The 18,782-nt window shown below is 34.2% G+C and overlaps 7 protein-coding genes across 7 annotated transcripts; 4 read left to right on the forward strand and 3 right to left on the reverse strand.

Moving 5' to 3' along the window:
- Positions 1-1,754, forward strand: BX664DRAFT_338846 (nucleoside phosphatase family-domain-containing protein). The gene is made up of 5 exons (XM_051546517.1): positions 1-272; positions 369-531; positions 705-850; positions 898-1,110; positions 1,151-1,754. The coding sequence occupies exons 1-5, from the start codon at positions 83-85 to the stop codon at positions 1,432-1,434; spliced, it is 996 nt and encodes a 331-aa protein (XP_051397341.1). The 5' UTR covers positions 1-82; the 3' UTR covers positions 1,435-1,754.
- A 2,414-nt stretch (positions 1,755-4,168) lies between these two features.
- Positions 4,169-4,939, reverse strand: BX664DRAFT_284339 (S25 ribosomal protein-domain-containing protein). The gene is made up of 3 exons (XM_051541631.1): positions 4,909-4,939; positions 4,385-4,675; positions 4,169-4,302 (listed from the first exon to the last, which is right to left on the reverse strand). The coding sequence occupies exons 1-3, from the start codon at positions 4,909-4,911 to the stop codon at positions 4,225-4,227; spliced, it is 372 nt and encodes a 123-aa protein (XP_051397342.1). The 5' UTR covers positions 4,912-4,939; the 3' UTR covers positions 4,169-4,224.
- A 531-nt stretch (positions 4,940-5,470) lies between these two features.
- BX664DRAFT_284341 (ribosomal protein S25) lies at positions 5,471-6,234 on the forward strand. The gene is made up of 2 exons (XM_051541632.1): positions 5,471-6,019; positions 6,101-6,234. The coding sequence occupies exons 1-2, from the start codon at positions 5,830-5,832 to the stop codon at positions 6,148-6,150; spliced, it is 240 nt and encodes a 79-aa protein (XP_051397343.1). The 5' UTR covers positions 5,471-5,829; the 3' UTR covers positions 6,151-6,234.
- Positions 6,235-8,680: 2,446 nt separating this feature from the next.
- BX664DRAFT_284344 (nucleoside diphosphatase Gda1) lies at positions 8,681-10,452 on the reverse strand. Its single transcript, XM_051541633.1, has 2 exons — positions 10,160-10,452; positions 8,681-10,061 (listed from the first exon to the last, which is right to left on the reverse strand). The coding sequence occupies exons 1-2, from the start codon at positions 10,311-10,313 to the stop codon at positions 8,842-8,844; spliced, it is 1,374 nt and encodes a 457-aa protein (XP_051397344.1). The 5' UTR covers positions 10,314-10,452; the 3' UTR covers positions 8,681-8,841.
- Positions 10,453-10,776: 324 nt separating this feature from the next.
- Positions 10,777-11,745, forward strand: BX664DRAFT_351965 (fork head domain-containing protein; the record flags this gene model as incomplete). The annotated part of the gene is made up of 1 exon (XM_051547666.1): positions 10,777-11,745. One exon carries the CDS (start codon positions 10,777-10,779, stop codon positions 11,743-11,745), a length of 969 nt encoding a protein of 322 aa, XP_051397345.1.
- A 124-nt stretch (positions 11,746-11,869) lies between these two features.
- BX664DRAFT_360996 (nucleolar protein 14) lies at positions 11,870-15,316 on the reverse strand. Its single transcript, XM_051548207.1, has 6 exons — positions 14,985-15,316; positions 14,777-14,911; positions 14,427-14,708; positions 13,010-14,350; positions 12,481-12,867; positions 11,870-12,374 (listed from the first exon to the last, which is right to left on the reverse strand). Exons 1-6 carry the CDS (start codon positions 15,291-15,293, stop codon positions 11,982-11,984), a joined length of 2,847 nt encoding a protein of 948 aa, XP_051397346.1. The 5' UTR covers positions 15,294-15,316; the 3' UTR covers positions 11,870-11,981.
- A 778-nt stretch (positions 15,317-16,094) lies between these two features.
- On the forward strand, positions 16,095-18,670 carry BX664DRAFT_360997 (uncharacterized protein). Its single transcript, XM_051548208.1, has 3 exons — positions 16,095-17,646; positions 17,779-18,163; positions 18,256-18,670. Exons 1-3 carry the CDS (start codon positions 16,124-16,126, stop codon positions 18,502-18,504), a joined length of 2,157 nt encoding a protein of 718 aa, XP_051397347.1. The 5' UTR covers positions 16,095-16,123; the 3' UTR covers positions 18,505-18,670.
- The last annotated feature ends 112 nt before the right edge of the window (positions 18,671-18,782 follow it).

An 18,782-nucleotide genomic window follows, 5' to 3' on the forward strand; every position in this document is an offset into this window, starting at 1 on the left:
TTTTACTCTTTTCTTTTCTGTTGAATTAACTTTTTTTTTAAGGACGAATACCCATTTGTTAGTATTAGTTGGTATCCTTTAAATGAAGAACAAGAAACTACCTCCCAGTCCATATACCATGTTACGTCAATCAGCAAAAACAACTAAACCTGTCAATCCTTGGGGTCGTATCGTATTGGCCGTTATTGGTATTCTCTTTGCCATGGTAGCAGTCTTTGTCCCTGAACAATCTTGGTTATCAGTAATTGAAACTTTACTCAATAGTCATTCTGGTAAGTTAATAAAAAGATATAATAATAATAATAATAATAATAATATATATATCTTCTTTATCTTACACCTCAAAAAAAAAAAAAAACTCTTTTTAGACGATTGTTTTAGATATGCATTGATGATAGACGCTGGTTCCACTGGTTCCCGTATTCATGTTTATCAATTCCACCAATGTCAAGGAAGCACTGAACCTTTAAAGTTCCATGATGAAATTCTCTTCAAACAAAACTATCCCTGGACCTCTCTGCCTATTCTCCTGTTGAAGCGGCTCAATCTCTAGACTCACTCTTGGATGCTGCCATGGACTCATGTCCCACAGCCAACATAAAAACCACTCCTATCTCTGTCAAGGCAACAGCAGGTTTACGTTCTTGGGCAATGAACAAAGTGAAGCTATTCTAGATGCGGTATATGAACGTTTGGTAACCAAGTTATCCATTTGTGATTGTGGGTGGACGAAAGGAAGGTGTGACCATTATGGAAGGCCGAGATGAAGGTGTGTACGCATGGATCACTGTCAATTCTTTACTTGGACGTTTGGGTACCAATAATACAGCAGCTATCTTTGATCTTGGTGGTGGGGTCAACACAAATTGTATTTGAACCGGAAAAATGGAATTAGAGAATCATTAGACAACTTACCAGCACTTGATCACAAATACGAACTCCAACATGATGGTCATCATCATATACTTTATCAACACTCTTATTTGGGCTATGGTTTGATGGAAGCAAGGAAATTGGTGCATCAACATGTATTCTCATCATTGGATGGACAGGCGATTGATCTTAAACATCCTTGTCTTCCTGCTGGCTTAGCATGGGCGTATCAACTTGGTGGCGATCAACAATCATTTACAGGGGGCTGCTATACCAGAAGAATGTAGGGCAGTGATTGATCATGTACTGGATAAAAATGCAATGTGCGAAACAGCACCTTGCTCTTTCAATGGTGTCCATCAACCTACTATCAGTGATTCATTTCACACAAGGTCCTATCTATGTTTTCTCTACTTTTTTGATCGAACTCAACCTCTTGGTTTACCTGCTCAATTCAAACTTCCCGAACTGGCGGCACTTGACAGAAAAGTATGCTCTGGCGCTTATTTGCAATCTATCACTGATGATGATCTACGTGGTGAATTGTTGGATCGACACTGAATGGTGTTTAGATTTGACTTATATCTATCGTCTTTTGTCATTTGGCTATGAAATCCCTGATCATCGTGTCATCAATGTGGCCAAGAAAATCGATGGTGTGGAAACTGGTTGGTGTTTGGGCGCTGCCATTGCCTTGTTGGATGATTTTGTCTCTTCTTAGTTTAGCTTGGTAATAGACCTTGTATATATATATTTATATTTTTTTTTTTATGATGATGATGATAAAAAATAAACGGTCTCTTTATTTTAAATAATTACTATGTGGAACTTTTTTTAGACAGATAATGAGTTTGATTGGGCCAAGATATGAAGACAAAATGAGGTACTTAATGTTTTTCATTTTTTCTAAGGGGTCGATCATAAAACATAATAATAAACTATGACTTTATTGGTATAACATATAAACTATAATTGACATTGGATTTTTTCAACTAGGAAAAAGGCAAAATGGTTATCGCTTTGTAGAAATCTCTTTTTTTTTTTCAATATTACCTGGATGTCGTGTTCGTTAGGATTTGTAAAACATAATGATCATCAATTAAAAATAAATTCAAACCATCCGATTGTTAGTCTTTCTATACTTACGGCTCTTCTCAGTGTATCGTTGTTCTATAGTATATATATAAAAAAAAAGAGTCATATTAGTAAAATAAAATTCATTTCATTGCCTATATATAGTATATGTTTTTTTTTTTTTTTTTTTTCCAATGTCGATCCTTGAAGAAACTATTCGATGACCCGAAATTGAATTTGTTTCCATCATCTTGAGATCTCGGTGAGAGATTTATTGACAACTAAAAAGACCACACAGAGATGATTTCAGAGACTATAAAAAAGCTCCCAAATAAGGAGATAAACTTGTCAATTAATTTCTATCTATAAAAGTCAATATCTCTGTTTTGGTCAATTACCCTATCCAGAAAACCATCTAATATATCATTAAATTGTTCAGGAGTAAAAGAATCGATAAAAAGAATAAAGGGAGAAGTTTCCTTTCCTACAAATCCTATTCCTTCTACCCATGAGAATAAAAGAATGATGATCAATATACCGTAGTCTGCTGGAAGTCCAAATAGATATACTTACATTTTTTTTTTTTTTTTTTTTTTTTTGGTTTCCAGTAAATCTGCAATAAGAGCGGGCATGACAGATAATGTTGATCTAATAAGCACAATTATAACAAGACGCCTAGCATTGGTGGTCGATGTAATATCCATATTAGTAAAAGTTAGTTAGAATAATACTTATCCAGCTCGTTCATTTTTTCATCATTTTCCATTCCTCCATAACAAATAAACAGAAAAATTATAATAACAATAAGTAAAAAGAATACGTATATAGCTATTTTCTATACATACTGAGGGTTTCGTACAGACATGAATAGATCGTCCCTTTTGATATTGTGGTAACTATATGATAGGTGAGATTTCATCGACTCATAGAATGGCTTTTGAGATGAATGTTGAATGGTTTCGTATTGTGAAGGTGATAACGGTGGTTATCCATAGTGAATGTTTTCTCCATTAGACGCTGTGACGTCATTAGTCGAGAAATCGAAATCAATGTCAATGGGGAGGAAAAGAAAGAAAAGAAAAGGAAAATGAAAAGGAACTGGAAAGTGTTGCAGGATGGAAAAAAAAAAATTGGATCAGTTTTTGGATTTTACAGCCAAAATTTTCAAACTCCTCAGCCAAATTTTAGCTGTAAAACTAAATCGTCGAGGAGTCATCAGGCAACTTTTGGAAAAATCGATGAAATATTTTAGTGTTTTATTGCACATTAGCTGGAAAGATAAGTGATGAAATGGTATTAGATGATATTAAACTACTTTTTTAAGAGGAATCCAATGGTGGTCATTTTATGGGATGATGATCATTATTGGATGAAGGATGACGATATTGAATTTTATTTTTTAATTTATTCTATAAATTGAGAGGTAAGGTGTAAATTGTTATTAAGATAAATGAAAGAGAATGTTGTTATCTTTGTTCGATTCAAATTTGGTACGATGATGATCACTTTTGAGCGAGCTACAAAGAGATCAGTGAAGTTATGGAAAAAAAGTGGCTAAAAAAAGATGATGAATAAACTAAAAAGAGGGGACTTTGAAGAACTTCACGAATTAATACCTTAAAATTTCTTTTTTTGCGATACTTTGAGTACGGAGTTTTAGTAAAAGGTGAACACAAGAAAGAGTCGTCAGAGCAAAAAAAAAAAAGAAAAAAAAAAAAAAAAAAAAAAAGGAAAAGTAGTAAAACCAACAGTCAGTTTGAAGACTCCGCTGTCGCGTATAAATTTTTGTTTTTATTATTTTTTGTTTTCCTTTTCTTTTTGTTTTTTCTCTTGAAGGGACATGATCTAGAGTCGTTGAATGTACGAATCTTCCAAATAGGTCATTCTGCGCTAATCATTCCCGCGAAAAAACAGTATCCCAGTTTATAGCTGTGTGATGGTGTGGTTTATAGTTATCGAACTACTATTTTCAGTTTGACGCTTTGCCAATTGCACAAACATCTTTAATATTATAATGAAAATGAAAATAACTTATGAAGTCTTGTACGTGGAATATATGATCAAAATAAATCATCATCGTAGTAGAATCATGATTATTGTAGATATATATCACCCATCATCATCATTGATAGAGTATGACGATGGATAAGTAGGACATAGCATAGGGTTAAATGTTCAAAAAAAAATGATAATATTTAATAAGATAAAAATAAAGATGGATAAAAATCGAGTAAACTTAAAATAAAAACCTATCAATCAAGTCTTTATTTGAATATATCATGATTTGTACAATTGTAAAACTAGTTTATTCTTCATCAGCAACCTTCTTCTTGTCTTCATCACCAGTAACACGAGCTATACAGAAATAAATAAATAAAAAAAAGATAATAGATTAGATATCATGTAATATATTTGATTTTTTTTTTTTGTATCTTACTGTAGATAACTTGAGAGCATGGTGAATGGTAAGAGGCTTGATAAGTCCTTGAGCAGTGAGTTCCTTGAGAGCGACACGAGCAAGAGAACCATTTAACTTGAGACGATCAACTAAAACAGATTGACTGATGAGCTTGTAGGTAGGTACTTCCTTAAACAAACGTTCGTAAGTGGGTTTGTCCAAAACAACCATATTGTTAGCCTTATCCTTCACCTTCTTGGCAGACCACTTCTTCTTGGCTTTCTTTCCTCCAGAAGAGGAGCTAGGCTTAGCAGCAACGTCCTTCTTAGCCTAATGAATTGTCCATTAAAAAAAAAAAGAAGGTTGAGTCGATAGGATGTTCTTTATTTCCTGCTGGGAATTTCATGTTTGTTGTTTGAGTCGTTTTAATTCATTCATCCATCTATCCATCCATCCATCCATCCATTCATATATATATGTATTGATCGTTTATCTTTATTTCGTCTCTTTCCTATTGATAATCACTATTTTTTTTTGCCTTTTTGTAGTATACGATTCCTTACCATATTGGATTATTCAGAGGAAGAACAAAATCGGGGGGGATGACCAAGACGTTTCGCTATGGGATGTTCCTTTCGACTCATTGGCCGATCTCGTGCGGCATTTTAAATTGTGAGTGCTTTTTTTTTTTTCCCTTTGTTCTCCTTTTCTCTTTTTTTTCCTCCTATGATATATTATATTTCATAAAAGAAAACATGAGATCAACGACTAGAGGCAAGTTTAACAGGTCACCAGTTGTATCACATTCAACGTAAAAATAATAATAATAAAAAAATACTCAATATATATATTAATAATATATATGAGTATTTTTTATTATTATTATTTTACGTTGAATGTGATAAAACTGGTGACCTGTTAAACTTGCCTCTAGTCGTTGATATCATGTTTTCTTTTATGAAATAATAATATATAATAGGAGGGAAAAAAGAGAAAAGGAGAACAAAGGAGAAAAAACAAAAAAAAAAAAAGCACTCACAATTTAAAATGCCGCACGAGATCGGCCAATGAGTCGAAAGGAACATCCCATAAGCGAAACGTCTTGGTCATCCCCCCGATTTTGTTTTCCTCTGAATAATCCAATATGGTAAGGAATCGTATACTACAAAAAGGCAAAAAAAAAATAGTGATTATCAATAGGAAAGAGACGAAATAAAGATAAACGATCAATACATATATATATGAATGGATGGATGGATGGATGGATAGATGGATGGATGAATGAATTAAAACGACTCAAACAACAAAACATGAAATTCCCAGCAGGAAATAAAGAACATCCTATCGACTCAACCTTCTTTTTTTTTTAATGGACAATTCATTAGGCTAAGAAGGACGTTGCTGCTAAGCCTAGCTCCTCTTCTGGAGGAAAGAAAGCCAAGAAGAAGTGGTCTGCCAAGAAGGTGAAGGATAAGGCTAACAATATGGTTGTTTTGGACAAACCCACTTACGAACGTTTGTTTAAGGAAGTACCTACCTACAAGCTCATCAGTCAATCTGTTTTAGTTGATCGTCTCAAGTTAAATGGTTCTCTTGCTCGTGTCGCTCTCAAGGAACTCACTGCTCAAGGACTTATCAAGCCTCTTACCATTCACCATGCTCAAGTTATCTACAGTAAGATACAAAAAAAAAAAATCAAATATTACATGATATCTAATCTATTATCTTTTTTTTTATTTATTTATTTCTGTATAGCTCGTGTTACTGGTGATGAAGACAAGAAGAAGGTTGCTGATGAAGAATAAACTAGTTTTACAATTGTACAAATCATGATATATTCAAATAAAAGACTTGATTGATAGGTTTTTATTTAAGTTTACTCGATTTTTATCCATCTTTATTTTTATCTTATTAATATTATCATTTTTCTTTGGAACATTTAACCCTATGCTATGTCCTACTTATCCATCGTCAATTACTTCTATCAAATGATGATGATGGGTGATGATATATATCTACATAATCATGATCTACTACGATGATGATTTATTTTGATCATATATTCCACGTACAAGAGACTTCATAAGTTATTTTCATTTTCATTATAATATTAAAGATGTTTGTGCAATTGGCAAGCGTCAAAACTGAAAAAAAAGTAGTAGTTCGATAACTATAAACCAAAGCACGCATCACACAGCTATCAAAGCTGGGATACTGTTTTTTCGCGGGAATGATTAGCGCAGAATGACCTATTGTGGAAGATTCGTACATTCAACGACTCTAAGATCATGTCCCTTCAAGAGAAAAAAACAGAAAAGAGAAAAGGAAAACAAAAATAATAAAGAAACAAAAATTTATACGCGACAGCGGAGTCTTCAAACTGACTGTTGGTTTTACTACTTTTCCTTTTTTTTTTTTTTTTTTTTTTTTTCTTTTTTTTTTTGCTCTGACGACTCTTTCTTGTGTTCACCTTTTACTAAAACTCCGTACTCAAAAGTATCGCAAAAAAAGAAATTTTAAGGTATTAATTCGTGAAGTTCTTCAAAGTCCCCTCTTTTTAGTTTATTCATCATCTTTTTTTAGCCACTTTTTTTCCATAACTTCACTGATCTCTTTGTAGCTCGCTCAAAAGTGATCATCATCGTACCAAATTTGAATCGAACAAAGATAACAACATTCTCTTTCATTTATCTTAATAACAATTTACACCTTACCTCTCAATTTATAGAATAAATTAAAAAATAAAATTCAATATCGTCATCCTTCATCCAATAATGATCATCATCCCATAAAATGACCACCATTGGATTCCTCTTAAAAAAGTAGTTTAATATCATCTAATACCATTTCATCACTTATCTTTCCAGCTAATGTGCAATAAAACACTAAAATATTTCATCGATTTTTCCAAAAGTTGCCTGATGACTCCTCGACGATTTAGTTTTACAGCTAAAATTTGGCTGAGGAGTTTGAAAATTTTGGCTGTAAAATCCAAAAACTGATCCAATTTTTTTTTTCCATCCTGCAACACTTTCCAGTTCCTTTTCATTTTCCTTTTCTTTTCTTTCTTTTCCTCCCCATTGACATTGATTTCGATTTCTCGACTAATGACGTCACAGCGTCTAATGGAGAAAACATTCACTATGGATAACCACCGTTATCACCTTCACAATACGAAACCATTCAACATTCATCTCAAAAGCCATTCTATGAGTCGATGAAATCTCACCTATCATATAGTTACCACAATATCAAAAGGGACGATCTATTCATGTCTGTACGAAACCCTCAGTATGTATAGAAAATAGCTATATACGTATTCTTTTTACTTATTGTTATTATAATTTTTCTGTTTATTTGTTATGGAGGAATGGAAAATGATGAAAAAATGAACGAGCTGGATAAGTATTATTCTAACTAACTTTTACTAATATGGATATTACATCGACCACCAATGCTAGGCGTCTTGTTATAATTGTGCTTATTAGATCAACATTATCTGTCATGCCCGCTCTTATTGCAGATTTACTGGAAACCAAAAAAAAAAAAAAAAAAAAAAAAAAAATGTAAGTATATCTATTTGGACTTCCAGCAGACTACGGTATATTGATCATCATTCTTTTATTCTCATTGGTAGAAGGAATAGGATTTGTAGGAAAGGAAACTTCTCCCTTTATTCTTTTTATCGATTCTTTTACTCCTGAACAATTTAATGATATATTAGATGGTTTTCTGGATAGGGTAATTGACCAAAACAGAGATATTGACTTTTATAGATAGAAATTAATTGACAAGTTTATCTCCTTATTTGGGAGCTTTTTTATAGTCTCTGAAATCATCTCTGTGTGGTCTTTTTAGTTGTCAATAAATCTCTCACCGAAGATCTCAAGATGATGGAAACAAATTCAATTTCGGGTCATCGAATAGTTTCTTCAAGGATCGACATTGGAAAAAAAAAAAAAAAAAAAAACATATACTATATATAGGCAATGAAATGAATTTTATTTTACTAATATTGACTCTTTTTTTTTATATATATACTATAGAACAACGATACACTGAGAAGAGCCGTAAGTATAGAAAGACTAACAAATCGGATGGTTTGAATTTATTTTTAATTGATGATCATTATGTTTACAAATCCTAACGAACACGACATCCAGGTAATATTGAAAAAAAAAAAGAGATTTCTACAAAGCGATAACCATTTTGCCTTTTTCCTAGTTGAAAAAATCCAATGTCAATTATAGTTTATATGTTATACCAATAAAGTCATAGTTTATTATTATGTTTTATGATCGACCCCTTAGAAAAAATGAAAAACATTAAGTACCTCATTTTGTCTTCATATCTTGGCCCAATCAAACTCATTATCTGTCTAAAAAAAGTTCCACATAGTAAATTATTTAAAAATAAAGAGACGTTTATTTTTTATCATCATCATCATAAAAAAAAAAATATAAATATATATATACAAGGTCTATTACCAAGCTAAACTAAGAAGAGACAAAATCATCCAACAAGGCAATGGCAGCGCCCAAACACCAACCAGTTTCCACACCATCGATTTTCTTGGCCACATTGATGACACGATGATCAGGGATTTCATAGCCAAATGACAAAAGACGATAGATATAAGTCAAATCTAAACACCATTCAGGTCGATCCAACAATTCACCACGTAGATCATCATCAGTGATAGATTGCAAATAAGCGCCAGAGCATACCTTTTCTGTCAATGCCGCCAGTTCGGGAAGTTTGAATTGAGCAGGTAAACCAAGAGGTTGAGTTCGATCAAAAAAGTAAGAGAAAACATAGATAGGACCTTGTGTGAATGAATCACTGATAGTAGGTTGATGGACACCATTGAAAGAGCAAGGTGCTGTTTCGCACATTGCATTTTTATCCAGTACATGATCAATCACTGCCCTACATTCTTCTGGTATAGCAGCCCCTGTAAATGATTGTTGATCGCCACCAAGTTGATACGCCCATGCTAAGCCAGCAGGAAGACAAGGATGTTTAAGATCAATCGCCTGTCCATCCAATGATGAGAATACATGTTGATGCACCAATTTCCTTGCTTCCATCAAACCATAGCCCAAATAAGAGTGTTGATAAAGTATATGATGATGACCATCATGTTGGAGTTCGTATTTGTGATCAAGTGCTGGTAAGTTGTCTAATGATTCTCTATTCCATTTTTCCGGTTCAAATACAATTTGTGTTGACCCACCACCAAGATCAAAGATAGCTGCTGTATTATTGGTACCCAAACGTCCAAGTAAAGAATTGACAGTGATCCATGCGTACACACCTTCATCTCGGCCTTCCATAATGGTCACACCTTCCTTTCGTCCACCCACAATCACAAATGGATACTTGGTTACCAAACGTTCATATACCGCATCTAGAATAGCTTCACTTTGTTCATTGCCCAAGAAACGTAAACCTGCTGTTGCCTTGACAGAGATAGGAGTGGTTTTATGTTGTGCTGGTGGGACATGAGTCATGGCAGCATCCAAGAGTGAGTCTAGAGATTGAGCCGCTTCAACAGGAGAATAGGCAGAGAGTCCAGGGATAGTTTGTTTGAAGAGAATTTCATCATGGAACTTTAAAGGTTCAGTGCTTCCTTGACATTGGTGGAATTGATAAACATGAATACGGGAACCAGTGGAACCAGCGTCTATCATCAATGCATATCTAAAACAATCGTCTAAAAAGAGTTTTTTTTTTTTTTTTGAGGTGTAAGATAAAGAAGATATATATATTATTATTATTATTATTATTATTATATCTTTTTATATAACTTACCAGAATGACTATTGAGTAAAGTTTCAATTACTGATAACCAAGATTGTTCAGGGACAAAGACTGCTACCATGGCAAAGAGAATACCAATAACGGCCAATACGATACGACCCCAAGGATTGACAGGTTTAGTTGTTTTTGCTGATTGACGTAACATGGTATATGGACTGGGAGGTAGTTTTCTTGTTCTTCATTAAGAAGGATACCAACTAATACTAACAAATGGGTATTCGTCCTTAAAAAAAAAAAGTTAATTCAACAGAAAAGAAAAGAGTAAAAAAGAAAGAAAAAAAAAAAAAAAAAGAAAGAAAAAAAAAAGAAAGAAAGAAAAAAAATCTTTGATAATTACCAGGAGCGGAGAGGCCAGGGGAAGATGAAATGAAACCATTGGATAGGGTTTGAGCGACCGATAGTTAGAAACGGATGAAATCAAAAAACAATGGGAAAAGCAAACAAATCTAAAAAAGGTGTCAAAAGATGTATATAATATATATATATATATATTTCAACAATATTCCCGTTGAAAACTGGACTAAAAGATAAAAAAGCAATTATTTTTTTTAAAAAAAAAATCATCATCTTGATTTTAACTTCTTTTTTTTTTTTATCTTTAATTAACAATGAACTTTATTCGCTTACCAAGCTTAAAGTTAAATCATCATCCATCTGATAATCATCATTCTCACAATGCCGTTGATTCATCATCGGTTAAAATGAACAGTCTCTTTTTACCACCAACTTGGAAACAGGAATCTCATCATTATCAACAAGAAGATTTAGGTTTGAAATTACATCCTTCTTCACAAAGTTATGCACAAGAGATGTTTTCGTTCTCCGCGGGAAGCACCATCCCACCTCCTCATGCCAACAATATACGATCATCATCCACTATTAAACGACGTAGACGACCTCCACATTCATATGCATCCATGATTGCACAAGCTATCATGACGTCTAAAGAACAAAAGATGACCTTACGAGATATTTATGCATGGGTGCAGCAACGGTATCCTCATCTATATGAGACAAACACAAGTGGATGTCAAAACGTGATCCGGCATAATCTTTCCTTGAATCGTTGTTTTTATAAACTGCCTAAATCTAATGGGAGAGGTAAAGGAAAAGGTGGTTACTGGGCCGTATCTCCCGAGCAATTGCACCATACCACGTTTGGTCGACATTTATTAGATACGGGAGGTATATCGGCCGCTGGTTTCGAATATTGGCCTCAATCATCAGTGGATCAGAAGACACAACATCAAGCGAGTGAAGAAGAACAAGAGGAAGAGGAAGAAGAGGAAGAGGAAGAAGAAGGTTCCCAAATGGATGAAGACAATGAGGGATTCATTCCACGTATTCATCCGTCCTCTATCTCTTATAAAAATAACATCACTAATTTGCTTCAACCTGCAGATCTCGCTACTTTACAAAATCATCAACTTCATCTACAACAACGTCGATCTGTTCCTCCTCCACCAGCTCTGACTATCCCTTTTGAACAAGATCATCATCATCATCATCAGAGTCCTATTGCTGAACTAGATAATCCTACATTTCATCCACCATCACTTCATCATATTCTGAACTAAACAAAGACAATAATAATAAAAATGAGAATAAGATAGTGCTTGATTTCCTTTTTTTTTTTTATTATTTTATTTTATTTTATTTCAAATGTGTATGAGAGAAATAATATAATAAAAGGTAAAATATCTGCGTTTCTATGTACATTGTAAAGTAAGAGGGGATAATAATAATAAAAAAAATAAAAAAATAAAAAAAAATCTAATCAAATGATGCAGTGATACCAAAAAGTGGGGACAATCTATTTTCTTTTCTTTTCTCGTTCCAACCTATTCTTTTCAGCTTGATCGCCTTCCAAGATCGTCATGACACCCTTGATCATCTTGTTGTAGTCTTCATCCTTTTGTTTCTTGATCTTTGCCTTTTCACGAGCCATAAACATATTGTCCTTTCGTAACTCACGCATGGCACCCTTCTTTTCCTTCTTGAGTTGTGCTTCCAATTTGGCGGTGGCAGCTCGTTCATGATCAGGATCATAATGACGATCCATTGAGTATCCTTTTTCAAACTTGGGTAAATGTTGTGCAATTGGTACTGGACGATGTTGTTGCATTCGTAAAGGTGTCTTGAGTCGTTTTTCAATACAGAATTTGATTTGTCGTTCCAATCGATCTTGTAAGTGATCCATCAAGGTCTATACAAGTAAAAAAAAAAAAAAAAAAAAAAAAAAAAAAAAAAAAAAAAAAAAAAAAGGTAAGTTGATGTGATCCCAAATACATATATATATATATGTATCTTACCTTCAGATCCTTATGCCAAGTCAATGATTGAAGTTGTTGAATTAAAGAAAGAGAAGAATCAAAGACTTCTACCAAAGCAGGTGTTGATGCATATAATTGAAGATAACGTTCCAATAAACGTAAAGATGCTTGAACAAGAGAGAGCCGTACGGTATTTTTCTTGTCGAATCCATCTTCATCCACCAGTTGATCTAAAGAAATTGATTTAAGAGATTCTAACCCTTTACCTTGTGTATCCTTGATTTTCAATTTGGTTGTCTCTTCAGTCATTGGGAATATGCCAGGTATTTGTTCATCAGTGAAAGCATTTGATGGGGTCAAAATGGCCAATACACGGTGTAAAAAGTTGAGACATTCTGGTACCAATCTTTTTGAAATTGCTTGATACTAATGAAATAAATCAAAAAAGATAATGCGTTAATACCCTTTCTTTTTCTTTTTTTTTTTTTTTTTTGTCTCTCTTTTGGTTGTCTTGTTTTTTTTTTTTTTTTTTTTTTTTTTTTTTTTTTTTTTTTGGCTGTATACGTACCTCCAAGAATAACTGTGTCAAGAAAAGTCCACGACCAATATCAACTTCAGTACGCACAGGACATTGAGCTAAAGCTTGAGCCATAAAGAGAGAAGCAGGAGTAGCCACAGAATGATTCAAATCAGAAGTAGAGAAAACTTGACCTAGAGAGCGTAAAATAGTCAAATCTTCTACATCAGGCCAGCAAGATGACTTCAAACTGTTTCGCATTTTCTTCGCCATGTTGTTTTGCATTTGCTTAACCTTAGTAATATAGACTTCAGTAGCAGCTTCTGGTATTTGTTGTGCTATTTCAAAGATATGACCATTTAGGGCTTCCAGTAACTTTATAGGTAAGGGACTAACTGTTGATGCAATATAACCTAGATGTTCCACCAAGACATTGAAGAAGACTGACATCTTTTGTTTATTTTCGGGAGAGATTTTGATATGATACAAAACACGGATACGCTTGATTACAGTAAGAGTATCTTCCAATTTGAGACCATCCATGATTGCCAAAAAGTCGCTATGTGATTCGGGGCATTCAAATGTATATGGAATTTCGCCTGTTGTTTCGCCATTAGAAGTTTTGGACTTTTTGTTGCTTTTATTAGATTTTGTAACCACTTTTCCATGTTGTCCAATTTGATTCATGTCATCATCATCATCATCATCGCCAAAGTCTGGTATTTCATCCCCTTCCAAATCGTCCACTTCTGATTCATCATCATCATCTTCTTCTTCGTCGTCGTCATCTTCATCTTCTTCTTCATCTTCATCCCCAGATCCTTCATCGCCAGTTTCCATATCAGCTTCAAGATCATAGGCACCATTTTGAATATCATCCAAGGTAAGACCAGTACCAAGTTGTTCATGATCATCTTCAACATAATCATCCTCCAAATCATCAGCATCAGGACCACCTGTAGACTTACGTTGTTTCTTTGCTCCACGTCTATGTGAGAATCGATCACCTTCAGTTTCAGATTCAGAGTCCAATCCTTCCATACGTCGTTTTCTTGCACGTTCAGCCTTTTCCAACTTTTCCTTTTCTTCCAAAGCCAATTCTTCTTCTGTTTTAGTTCTATCAGTAGCTTGAGCTCGTCGATCAAATGCCAAGTCACGAAGAGCCTTGTCATAATCTTCATAATCATCGTCCTTTTCTACTTGATGATCCTTTTGTTCAGCAGCTTGCTCGGCTTTGATATTGTTTTCAATTTCTGTTTTGGCAAATAGCTGATTCTGCGATGGAAGAGGTTTGCGTTTGTCAGTATTCAAAAGAGCCCGGATATCTTTGAGTTCTTCATCCAATCCAGCACGAATATCATCATCTTCTTGTTTAGCCATTTGTCGTTCATACTATATATCAAAAAAAAAGAGAGAGAAAAGAATGAATTTCAATTATATACATAGTTTATTCGATGATATTTCTTACTTTGTGCATTTTGCTTTTAGCAATAAGTTCCTTCATGACTTCATTCTTGGATTTAGGTCGATCACTTCCATCATTTGTTTCTTGATCATCATCACCGAAACCACCGAAATGCATCTTGTTGACAATACTACGATCCAATTGTCCATTATCTTCGTCATCACTAAGGGTCAATCCAGTGTCATCAAAGTCATCAATATCTGCCAAAGATTGTCCGTAATGGGTTAGATTCATTTCATCCTCGTCATCCAAGTTGAAGAGTGAGGTTGATGATCGGGCAGCACGCTGTTATAGATTAAGGAAGTAAGTCAGTATAAAGAATAAAATTCATAGGATGGACAAAAAAAAATTACCTGACGTTCTCGGGTGAATCTTTCCAGCATTTTTTCTTCAGGAGTCAAATTGGGATTGTTTTCACCGAAACGTTTATCAATAATACCACCCACACGATTCTTGTTTCGCATTTCAACTAGAAGAGTTTTCTTACGCTAAAAGTCATTAAAAAAAAAAGATAGATTAGAAAACCGAATTCTATCGCTCTTTTAGATCTTTTGAACTTACGTTGTCTTCACCAACTTGTTTTGATAAAGTAGGCTTCCCAGTAACACCTTTGATCTTGCGTCCAACCACATCAAATTTGGTACGAGTTGTTTTCATTTCATAAGGATTGAATTCTCCACGAATAAGAGCCAACTTTGCTGAATTGTCCATTTTGCCAACCTCACTAGGTTTACCTTTCTTGCGATCCTTTTTTGATCTGCTTGCTTTGGATTGTTGACCAACCACTCCAGCTGCTTGAAGTGATGTTTTTAATCGTTTAAGTGCTGATCCTCCACTTGATTTCTTGTTATTGGGTGCAGTGGCTACCATAATTTTAATTGTTGGATCAAACCAGAGAGATAAAAAAGTGAAAAAAAAAGTAAGGAAAAAGTAGAAAATTTTATTTTATTGTGGTTAAAAAAAAAGTTCCAAGCCGCAGAAAAATGCAAAGAAGCGGAATTGACAAAACGGTAGAATCAAAAAAAAAAAAAAAAAAAAAAAACCACACTAGTAAAACTAATAATAATGATTTGTTTTCCATCAGGCAACATAGATGATAAATGATGTAAACTATGATAATAAAAGAAATCAAAATCAGTATTTTTTTAAAAACTATTTGCTTACCTAATGTGTCAAATATCCAGTCAACGACTTGATCCTACAAAAAGAGTGAGTATGATGATAATCATGTAGATATGTATCCTCACCAAGCACCATCGACTAACAAGAAATGCTGGTTTCTAATTTTCATCCATATCCTTCTATATAAAGAGTTGATCTAGCTTGTTTAATGACTTCAAAACAAAGAATCAATGACTATGATAACTGTTGAACCCATAAATATAAGCCAATAAAGGTATATAGACAACTTCTTTACCCGTCAAAGAAACAGATCTTTATCAAAACAGTGTTTAACAACTTTGTCCAATAATATTTAATGTTTGTATAAACAAGGCTTTTTACATCTCATGAAAGGAGAAGAAATAACCTTGTTGAACAAGAGTAAAGAAGAAGAAAAAAAAAAAACAAAATTGACACCTGGAAATAAGTTTGGGACTCCGGGGAACCGCAGCTTGATTGAAAACTACCAATTTTTTTTTTTTTTTTTTTTTTTTTTTGCTACTTCTTCTACCACTCTTCTTTTTCTTTTTCGTTTCCTGATGCTTCTTCCTTATATTCCAAATGGTTCCCAAGGCATCAATGATACTACTTGGGAAAAAGGTTATCATATTTGGACAACTCAACTCATCAAAGTACTCTCTCTAGACGACACTGCCTTTCTCCAAAAAGTAGAACGCGACCAGGAATTGGCCTCTTGGATTCAGTCACTACTACAAACACAACTTGATCTTGGTAACACAGAAACAGGTCTACTTCGCCTTGTATATCTGATATACGTCCGGTTGGGAACTGTATTGGAGTTATCATCATCTTCAACCTCTTCACCTTTGATCTCAATTACCTCTCTGGACACTTTCTCTCTGGTATTTGCTCGTGCTAATCCAACCACAACACAAACACTTTTTGCTCAACTCTTTGCCAACCAAAAGGGACTACGAGATCAATATGAAACATCCATATATCTACTTGTAGATACTTTGAATACTATCGGCAGCTACATCGCAACAATGACATCTCAGCAGGAAACAAAGTGGGAACAATCTTTTTTGGAACGTATTCTTGTGGTGACGCGGTTACTAGAAGCCAAAATACTTTGTTTGAACTCAAAACATTTATCTTCTCAACTGCAGCCTGCCTTGATGTCAAGCTATGAACAATTACTAGATGGATTTACAACGACAACTATGACAAAAGATAATAAAGACTTGGAAAACAAGGAAGATTCGACAGCTCATGTGGACTATTGGATATATCTTGTGAAGCAATCCTTGGTGAACATATTTAATACGATGGTCGAAATCAACTACTTGACACCACTGGAGGCACTAGGACAATCAGAAAGCTGTGATGATGATAATAAGGAATCCCTTGTTGCGGCACTCAGTGATCAAATCTTACAATGGGTGGAACAGAGTCATGGGCTGGAGACTATCAAGACTGCTTTTGTAGATGCTCCTCTGATTATGGATTGGCAAGTAGAATGGCAAGTGGCAAAAAGACTGGATCAAATCAATCAAGACCTATTTCGTGGTGAGAATGAACAACTTTCGTTTCTGACATTGGTAATGGACACTCAAATACAAGAATTGGCTTCCAACCCACCACAATCATGGAGTAATCGTATTAAAAGACAACAAAAGAAACAACAACAGCAACAGATGGATCAATCAATGTCTTCGACATCTACGACAGTGACGACAATGGAAACAAACGATGACTATACCAACTATATCAAACGTACTTCTTTGATATCTCAAGTTAGGGATATCTTTTCTGATCTTGGAGAAGGATTTATCGAAACTTGTTTGATAGCTAATGATGATGATGCTGAAATGGTGATCATGCAACTTTTGGAAAACAATCTCCCATCTTCTGTCAGCTCTTTGGATCGAACAATGGAACGAGCTGCTTTCATTCCTTCAGCAACTACGGAAGTAATCATCAACTCTATACCACGTACAAGCATTTTGGATTCAAGAAAGAATATATTCGACAAGGATGAGTTCGATGTCTTTTCTGGTGGAATCGTGGAAAAAAGCAAAGTTTATGTTGGAAAGAAAAAGTAAGGAATTCTTTGATCAATAATCAATATACTGATTAGCCGCTCTCTTATTTTATTTTATTTTATTTTGTTTTTTTATTTTTTATTTTTTTTTTTTTTTTTTTTTTTTTTTTTTTTTTGGTTTATCAATAGCGATGGTACAGCTGATTCACTTTTGGAAAACAAAAAACATACGGAAGACGAAAAAGTAAAAATGCTGCGGAGGATTTACGACATGTATGAAGACGAAATTGATGACTCTTATGATTCTGTGAATGAAGTGACGGGACCTGTGGATCTTGCCGCAGTTGATGAAGGTGGAGAAGCAGCATTGGACGTGGTACGGGCCAAGAAACAACAAACAGTGGATCCAGGTGTATTGAATGAAAGCGAATTAGTACACGTGTATGTGGATCATCCTGAAGTCTTTGATCGATCATCAGCTACTAGGAAATCTGCGCAAAGGGATGCTCTAAGGAAACGAACCAATATGACTGATGAACAACTGGAAGGATGGGCTATCATGTTCAACCGAAACGTAAGTGCCTTTGGAGAATAAAAAAAAAAAAATAAAAAAAAAGGTAGTTTATACTCATGGTATTTTTATTATCGTTGTTATTGTTATTGTAGCCAAGAAAACAGCGAATCCTGGACAAATATATGTTATTCGATGGCAATCAAGATCAAGTAGATGCAACGGTAAAAGCAAGTCAACAGCAAAAACAAAAGGAATCGCCATCGAGGAAACCTCCACCGATATCTGAATCAAGACAACGAGCTTACAAGGATAAAAACAAAGCCAGGTTTGGAAATCACAATCGAAAGAAGAATCACGACAAGAAATTGGCTAAATTGGGTGGTCCTACAAGTGCAACTTGACCTTGACGACAATAAGAGAAGGAAAATGGAAGGAATTTTTATGTATAGAATTCAGTTAGACTTTGATACCATAGTATATGTATATTTTTGCCTCTTTTTTTTAAAAAAAAATATATTTGTCTCAATAAAAACTCTGTACTTATAAGTATATGAGTATGTATTTATGGGTATTTTATTACTCGTTGGTTTCAAATATCTTCCATTTTGAAATAAAATGTAAAAGGTTTCCACATGGAGAAATATTACCCTAATAAGGTAATCACTTTACCTGTTCTTAG

The sequence above is a fragment of the Halteromyces radiatus genome, assembly GCF_025201355.1.
Source record: "Halteromyces radiatus strain CBS 162.75 chromosome Unknown BX664scaffold_7, whole genome shotgun sequence".
NCBI lineage: Eukaryota > Fungi > Mucoromycota > Mucoromycetes > Mucorales > Cunninghamellaceae > Halteromyces > Halteromyces radiatus.

Coding starts and splice junctions, on each gene's coding strand:
- BX664DRAFT_360996 (XM_051548207.1), bottom strand. CDS start 15,293: ATGGTAGCCACTGCACCCAATAACAAGAAATCAAGTGGAGGATCAGCA. Junction 14,912..14,984: donor AACAAGTTGGTGAAGACAAC/GTAAGTTCAAAA, acceptor AATGACTTTTAG/CGTAAGAAAACTCTTCTAGT. Junction 14,351..14,426: donor CTAAAAGCAAAATGCACAAA/GTAAGAAATATC, acceptor TTTGATATATAG/TATGAACGACAAATGGCTAA.
- BX664DRAFT_284344 (XM_051541633.1), bottom strand. CDS start 10,313: ATGTTACGTCAATCAGCAAAAACAACTAAACCTGTCAATCCTTGGGGT. Junction 10,062..10,159: donor TTTACTCAATAGTCATTCTG/GTAAGTTATATA, acceptor AACTCTTTTTAG/ACGATTGTTTTAGATATGCA.
- BX664DRAFT_360997 (XM_051548208.1), top strand. CDS start 16,124: ATGCTTCTTCCTTATATTCCAAATGGTTCCCAAGGCATCAATGATACT. Junction 17,647..17,778: donor GTTTATGTTGGAAAGAAAAA/GTAAGGAATTCT, acceptor GTTTATCAATAG/CGATGGTACAGCTGATTCAC. Junction 18,164..18,255: donor CTATCATGTTCAACCGAAAC/GTAAGTGCCTTT, acceptor TTGTTATTGTAG/CCAAGAAAACAGCGAATCCT.
- BX664DRAFT_284339 (XM_051541631.1), bottom strand. Junction 4,303..4,384: donor ATGCTCTCAAGTTATCTACA/GTAAGATACAAA, acceptor ATTTCTGTATAG/CTCGTGTTACTGGTGATGAA.
- BX664DRAFT_284341 (XM_051541632.1), top strand. CDS start 5,830: ATGGTTGTTTTGGACAAACCCACTTACGAACGTTTGTTTAAGGAAGTA. Junction 6,020..6,100: donor CCATGCTCAAGTTATCTACA/GTAAGATACAAA, acceptor ATTTCTGTATAG/CTCGTGTTACTGGTGATGAA.
- BX664DRAFT_338846 (XM_051546517.1), top strand. CDS start 83: ATGAAGAACAAGAAACTACCTCCCAGTCCATATACCATGTTACGTCAA. Junction 273..368: donor TTTACTCAATAGTCATTCTG/GTAAGTTAATAA, acceptor AACTCTTTTTAG/ACGATTGTTTTAGATATGCA. Junction 532..704: donor ACCTCTCTGCCTATTCTCCT/GTTGAAGCGGCT, acceptor TTGGTAACCAAG/TTATCCATTTGTGATTGTGG.